General features: G+C 36.8%; 1 protein-coding gene across 1 annotated transcript; it reads left to right on the forward strand.

Moving 5' to 3' along the window:
* The first annotated feature begins 817 nt into the window (after window positions 1-817).
* On the forward strand, window positions 818-1,222 carry LOC145255550 (protein CFDP2-like). Its single transcript, XM_080114005.1, has one exon. The coding sequence runs from the start codon at window positions 818-820 to the stop codon at window positions 1,220-1,222; it is 405 nt and encodes a 134-aa protein (XP_079970131.1).
* Window positions 1,223-7,908: the final 6,686 nt, after the last annotated feature.

A 7,908-nucleotide genomic window follows, 5' to 3' on the forward strand; every position in this document is an offset into this window, starting at 1 on the left:
TTATTGTGTAGAGGAGTATTTTTTAAAAGAAACTATCAGATAAAATCAATAGTTTTTAGGCTAAAACTATCCTATTGATCTTTAGAATATAAAGTTTCACGGCGATCATTTAACCGCCAGAAGGTCAGGCTATTTAAAACCTATTCATTGGCTGAATACGTGGGGAACATTCGAGGTGAACTTGTTTTTTTTTACTGTAGTTTTTATAAAATCTACTGATATGAAAAAATGTTTAAATGGATTTAATAAATATCACTCGTCACTAATCCTATGCTGAATAGTTCATTATATCATTGTACATACGTATATATAAAAATCAATAATAGATTTTTAAGAAGGAGCTCGAAAAAAAATCATGTAAATGTCATTTCGAAAATTTTTAAGCTACTACTACTAAAATGCATGTTTAAACACAACCTTCAAAGGAAATATGGGGGTGTGATCCTTCATTAAGATATCGGATCGTGTACACCACTTAAACACTGAAAGTTTAGTATATATACATATATGTATATATATATATGTGTGTGTGTGTGTGTGTGTGTGTGTGTGTGTGTGTGTGTGTGTGTGTGTGTGTGTGTGTGTGTGTGTGTTTCAAATGGCGGTGTGGTGCGTCTAGTGTGTAGTTGCAGCCCTAAGTGAGACGCGTTTTGCAGACAAAGACCAACTGACCGAAACTGGTGGAGGCTACACTTTTTTCTGGTGTGGGCGCAGTGCTGAGGAGCGGCGTGGAGCTTGTGTGGGTTTTGCTATCAAAACAACTCACGTACCAAAACTAGCAAGCATTCCTGAAGGTATCAACGACAAACTAATGAAAATGCAGTTACCTCTTGGACGCAACACCAGCGTTATGCTGGTCAGCGCCTATGCCCCAACGATGATTAACCCTGATGAGGTCAAAGATAAGTTTTATGAAGAGCTGGACTCTCTCATTTCCTCAGTCCCTCAGTCGGAGAAGCTTGTAATTCTTGGCGACTTCAATGCACGTGTCGGTACAGATCATCAAGCCTGGCACAACATCATTGGAAAGCATGGAGTAGGCAAATGCAATAGCAACGAACTCGTCCTCCTTAGAACCTGTGTGTCACATGATCTCAACATCACAAGCACTATGTTCCGCCTCCCAAATCGCAATAAAACCACATGGATGCATCCACGCTCTCGGCACTGGCATCAAATCGACTATATCATTACCAGAGTCGAGGACAGACAGGACGACTGACAAAAGCCATGTGCGGGGCTGATTGTTGGACCGACTACCGCCTCATCATCTCCAAATTCAACTTCTTCATCCAACCAAAGAGAAGGCCTCAGGGTAAAAAACAGTCAAGAGGCTCAAGACAGCCAAATTGAAATGTCCTAAAATACCAGAGGAATTCCAGAGCAGCGTACATAGTAAACTTGCTAACTTCAATCTCAATCACAACAGCGTTGAAGAGAGCTGGACATCCTTGACGTTCTAGGTCCTGCCACCAAACACCACCAGGACTGGTTTGACGAGAATGATCCTGAGAACATCCACATCTTGTTGCAGGAAAAACACCGCCTGCTAAGAGCGCATGAAAATGACCCAGCTTGTGTGACGAAGAAAACTGCCTTCTCTAACATACGCAACAAGTCCAATCCAAGCTGCGTTCAATGCAGGATTTCTGGCTCAGTGCCAAGACAGATGAAATCCGTGGTTACGCAGACAAACACGATACAAAGAATTTTTACGATGCACTAAGGGCAGTTTAAGAACCACAGTCTTTGGGATCCTCTCCTCTGCTCACTGCCGACGGCTCAACTATACTAACGGGAAATAAGATCCTCAACAGATGGGCTGACCATTTCAACAAAGTGCTCAATCGCCCTGCAGCCATCAATGATATAGCAATTGAACGTCTCTCTCAAGTCCCCATCAATCAATAGCTCGAACACCCCCCATTAATCGAAGAGGTCAGCGAAGCTATTCAGCAGTCAACCAGTGAAAAAGCTCCAGGTCAAGATGCCATCCCAGCTGAAGTTTACAAGTCCGGTGATGCAGCTTTGTGGGAGCAGCTGACCTGCTTGTATCAAATCATGTGGAGGAAGGGACAACTACCACAAGAGTTTAAAGACGCCACAATTATTCACATCTATAAGCGAAAAGGAAATCGCCAATCCTGCGATAACCACCGAGGTATCTCTCTCCTGCCCATAGCAGGAAAGGTCTTGGCTCGCATTCTCCTCAACCGCTTACTTGGTCACCTGGAACAGGGACTCCTGCCGGAGAGTCAATGCGGTTTCCGCGCCGGTCGGGGGACCATTGACATGATCTTTGCCGCTCGTCAGCTTCAAGAGAAATTCATCGAACAGAACCGAGACGTTTACACAACCTTTATCGACTTGACCAAGACATTTGACACAGTCAGTCGGGATGGTCTGTGGAAAATAATGAAGAAATTTGGTTGCCCAAATACTTTCATCACAGTAGTTCGTCAATTCCATGAAGGCATGATGGGGAGCGTCCTTGACGATGGCGAACCATCGGAGGCTTTTCCGGTAACAAATGGAGTTAAACACGGTTGTGTCCTTGCCCCCCACACTGTTCAGCTTGATGTTTTATGCAATGCTATTTGACGCTTTCAGCGACCAGTCACCAAGTATCAACATTAAATTCAGAACAGATGGAAAGCTGTTTAACCCAAGGAGACTGCAAGCTGTTACAAAGATTAAAGAAGCAGTGCTGGGTGAGTTTCTTTTTGCTGGTGACTGTGCCCTCAATGCCAGTAATGAGTGAGAAATGCAAGACCAGATGAACAAATTCTCCGCAGCCTGTGACAACTTTGGCCTCACAATTAGCATCAAGAAGACCGAAGTTATGTTCCAACCAGCTCTCAGAAATCTGTATAATGAGCCAAGTATCTCAGTCAAGGTTGAGACCTTCACCTATCTGGGCAGCACTCTACCTCGGACAGCCACAATCAATCTCGAAATCAGAATCACCAAGGCAAGCAGTGCATTCGGGAGACTCAAAAGCAAAGTCTGCGAAAGGAGAAGAATCAGCATTTACACCAAGCTGAAGGTTTACAGAGCAGTTGTCTTCACCACATTGCTCTATGGCTCAGAAACCTGGACTACCTACAGAAGGCACGAAAAAACGTTGAACCACTTCCACCTGAGATGTCTCCGAAATCTCTTCCATATCAGATGGCAAGACAAAGTCCCTGATACAGAGGTCCTGAAATGTGCTAATCTTCCCAGCATAACTACTACCATTCTAAAGACCCAACTGAGATGGGCAGGTCACGTCTCCCGCATGCCAGATGAAAGAATGCCAAAACAATTCCTGTATGGCGAGCTGTGCCAAGGCAAGCGTTCAGTCGAAGCACAAAAAAAAACGCTTTAAGGACAACCTCAAAGTCTCCCTCAAAGACTTCAACATCAGTACCGAGTCCTGGGAATTACTTGCATCAGACAGACCTCACTGGCGTCACCTCATCAACAAAGGAGCTGAAACAGCTAAAGAGAGAAGAACCCTCAAAGCAGTACCAAAGCCAGACCAACAAGCTCTGTCCCCACAACACCTGCTCACCACTGTCCAACTTGTGGGAGAGCCTTCCATGCCCGGGCCGGTCTTACAAGTCATCTCCGGAAGCACAAAAACATTACTTTTACTCACTGATGTCATGGTCATCTTCCACTTCGAAGGACGAACGAACACGAGCATATATATATATAAGATTGTGGATTTATTTATTTTTATTAGCGATTCCGTGGTATTTTTTAATCTGAGCGCTAGGGAATTCTTTAAAATATTGGAGAAAAAAAATTTAAAGCCCCCCCCCCATAGATACAATAAAATATTTAATAAGAACTCGATCAAAGTGTCTTGCTCAACTATGCAAAATCTTTATACAAAAATAATTGGTTCTACCAATAAAAAATTAGTAAGATACAAAATACAAATATAGAAACTATAGCAGACTGTTACTGTAGAAGAAAAAATAAATGCCCCCTACAAGGTACCTGCAAAATAAAAAATATTATTTATAACTGCACAGTGTCACAACCCCCAAATATAAATGATGCTAATGGCAACCATAGCTCCGATAACTGCACTCCATTTAACCAATCTGCCAATCAAATACAAGCAAACCCATTACATACCAACGCCATCCCTAATATAACTGACAACAAATACATTAAACAAAACACAATCTACTTCGGTTTCACATCTGGACTTATTAAACATAGAATTTCAACCCACAAGCACTCTTTTAAAAATCCACCCCTGGTAAACCAAACTACTCTATCTAAACATATTTGGCGACTCAATGATAAAATTTGAAATAATAAGATCATATAAAGCATATGAGCCGGGGGACAGATTCTGTGCACTTTGTATATATGGAGACCTTAAGATTTTAAATTATAATAAGAATAAAATCATTCTCCTAAATCAAAAAGATGAAATTTTCTCTTAATGCATTCATAAACGTTGATTTAGACTTAACAGATATAAACCACCATAAGTCATTAAAATTTTATTATTAATAATTTATCTTAACGCACAAACAAACAAAATCCTTGCAGACATTGGTAATGTACTGCGAGGAATTGCTGACAGACTCTGACTGATAAAAAAGAAATGCATCTATGGTCTAAGTCTAAGGTGTCATGGCCGCCAAAAAACTTTTTTCCTATCTAATGTCTGTTCTTTCTATTATTATTATTATTATTATTATTATTATTATTATTATTATTATTACTACTATTACTATTATTGGAATTATGATTGTAATTGCAATATTATTGTATAATAAATATATATATATATAATACCATACATGTGTTTGTATTTTAATATTTTTCCTTCTGCATGACGCATGACATGAGATGCATGAAATTATTTTTCAGAACCACCAGACATTAGATGAATGAAAGTCTTTCTACGGTCGCGCGTTATATTTCTATAAACTCTATAAGGTAAGGTATTAGAGCATGGCACTAAGTGGCAACTTAGATAAGTCCAATTCTCCCGTATTCTATTTTATTCAAAACCTGTCAGAGAAAATTAAAAAATCTCTATGTAGGGTGCCCCCCTCCACCATTAAACGTTTAATGGTGGAGGGGGGCACCCTACATAGAGATTTTTTTATAAGTAATTAAAATTTTATTATTAATAATTTATCTTAAAATTTAAAATTTATAATATGTAGAATATAGAATATATTTATTAATAGAATACTTATTAATGGAATATGTATTATTATTAGATAAGTATTTAAGAACTTAATTCCCGAATTAATATTCTTGTATTAAAGCCACGCATAACCTCAGAAATTTATGGTTGGATGGCAAACGTAGGTTAAATCTTTGGTAATAAAATCTGTTTCATAATTAATATATGTATTATAAACTTATATTTTTAACAGGTTAGCCTAGTTTTAATTGGATTTGTTTAATTAATAAATAAATCATAAATGCATATTAGGAATTTACCAAACCTGAATAAACATTAAACAATCGATCGGCTTGAGTTACTTCCCTTTCAACGTTTTGGATACATATTAGGTTTTTGGTATAATTCAACTAAACCTTTACATATTCGAACGTACAAAGTAACCTATCTTGCTACATCTAAAATATCCGATAATTGTGAATCTTAATAGGTAGAAACGAAATAAAATAAAAATTAAAAATAATTTTATATCCTTAATTTTAAATGAGCAATGAGAATAACTAAGCACAACGCCATGTCAAACTGTCTTATTGAATAAGTTTAAAACAAAAACCTCTCTTAAATCATATAAATAGGTTAGCCGATATTTTTGTAAATAAACTAACCAAATTCCAGATACGAAACTTACTAAGAATCTCAACAAATATAACTTAATTGATTAGTCCGAATTAGAAAAAATAATTTACACTTCACCTTCTCTGACCTCGATCAGTGGAGGAGAAATCCTTCTCGATTGAGAAAATTTTTTGTTCCTATCCATTGTTCCATTGAGGAACTGAATTTTCCACATTAAAAACCGACCTGGGTAAACAACTAAATAGGAATAATAAAACCTTCAGCTGAGGATACCATTGTTGCAATATTTTGGAGCTATAATGGGGTATGATCCCACACAGTCGGACGATTCTATTTATAAAGGACGCTGCTAAGAACTGACGAATCAAATTAATTAGCGTTCTGCTACCAACCAATCAGAAACCAGAATTGCTTCATAAATATTAAACCTTTTCTGGAGCAATTTCACATGTTCTTTTCCCGGGTTTCGACACGGTAAGAATATTTTGTTCTGTGGAACTGTCTACTACAAACAAATCACCTCCCAGGACTTGTGTGTAACACGAACCATCTGAAACTGTTCTGAAATTCAAAATGGCGTACACTTCTAGAACCATGTTGTGCCAAATGACTTGTTTATCTGCAATAGCGACTGAAAGTTTACTCTGATGTAATGGAAAGTGTATTTGCTTTCCCACTCTTTACTTGACAGTGATTTTGCCACTGAAATGTTTGTCTTCAATTTTGTTTTATTTTGCTTCTACTCAGTTTCTTTAAGTTTCTATCGTGGCGGGGGGGGTAACGCTGGTCTAGTGCTTAGCGACATGTATCGATGACCTAAGTGTTTTCTCTCCTTGATTAGTACACTCCTCCTCATAAATAATTTTGCTCTCTCTCTCTCTCTCTCTCTCTCTCTATATATATATATATATATATATATATGTGTGTGTGTGTGTGTGTGTGTGTGTGTGTGTGTGTGTGTGTTGGGACAGTTAAACAGGATCAGAATCGGGAATCGGAAAAATCGAAACCTTTAGGCAAATAGGTATCGGAATCACAAAAAAAAAATATGTGCCTGTTTTCCAATGCTAAAACGATTTTTTATTGTCTTTTTTATTGGATTTTATTTAAAGCAAAACTTTCCAGTGCTCTTAATACGGATAAAATAATAAATATTTATTGATTTTCAACTACTTCTAAAACTAAAATCGATAGATAATACCTCCACAAGTATATTTTTATGTGTAACATATAATATGTGTTTTTACAGCAATCGGGGAGAAATAACAACTCTATATTTAAATATATAGAGATTTTGAAAGAATCGGAATCGGAATAGGTAATTGTATCGGAAACAGGAAAAATATAAAAATCATCCGATCCCTAATATATATATATATATATATATATATATATATATATATATATATATATATATATATATATATATATATATATAGCTTTATAGCTTTCAGAGTTAGGAGAATAAAGTAAATCAAATTCTATAAAAAGAGACTGATCGGGATAACATAAAGCTCGACATCTTTAATTCGAGCTTGTATAGGAAACAGTAAGATTGGAAATGAAGTCACAAAAATTATATGTTGGTGAATATAGAATGATTCATTTATTTAATAAAGGTATACAAAAAATTTAGTTGGGGGATAGAGGGTGCTTTTTATACCAAGGTATTTCGAAGCCCGATGCTTGTCATCAGAAGAATACAGAAGATACTAGGTAACATAATGAGGATGCGACGTCTAGCGTGGGGTTCATCATGAACGAAATAAATCATGAAAATATTGATTTTGTTTAGGGAAATTATATAGAATTTTAAGATAAAGCATCTTCTCTACTTTCTGATGAGAAGCATTAGGCGTCAAAATACATTGGTATAAAAAGTACCCTCTATCCCCAACTAAATGTTTGTATACCTTTATTAAATAAATGAATCATTCTATATAGTTTTTGTGTCTTCATTTTCCAATCCTATTGTTTCATTAGTGATAGACGATTCCAATATTTCCCGATTCCGATACAATTACCGATTCTGTACTAAATTTTCGATTCCAATGCAATTAACGACCTCGATTCTTTTTAAATATCTAAATGTTTTAATCTAAAGCTTTTTTTTACAAGGATTATTG

Source organism: Euprymna scolopes, chromosome 31 (assembly GCF_053919585.1).
Source record: "Euprymna scolopes isolate OS-2025 chromosome 31, ASM5391958v1, whole genome shotgun sequence".
In the NCBI taxonomy this organism is placed as follows: domain Eukaryota; kingdom Metazoa; phylum Mollusca; class Cephalopoda; order Sepiida; family Sepiolidae; genus Euprymna; species Euprymna scolopes.

Coding starts and splice junctions, on each gene's coding strand:
- LOC145255550 (XM_080114005.1), top strand. CDS start 818: ATGCAGTTACCTCTTGGACGCAACACCAGCGTTATGCTGGTCAGCGCC.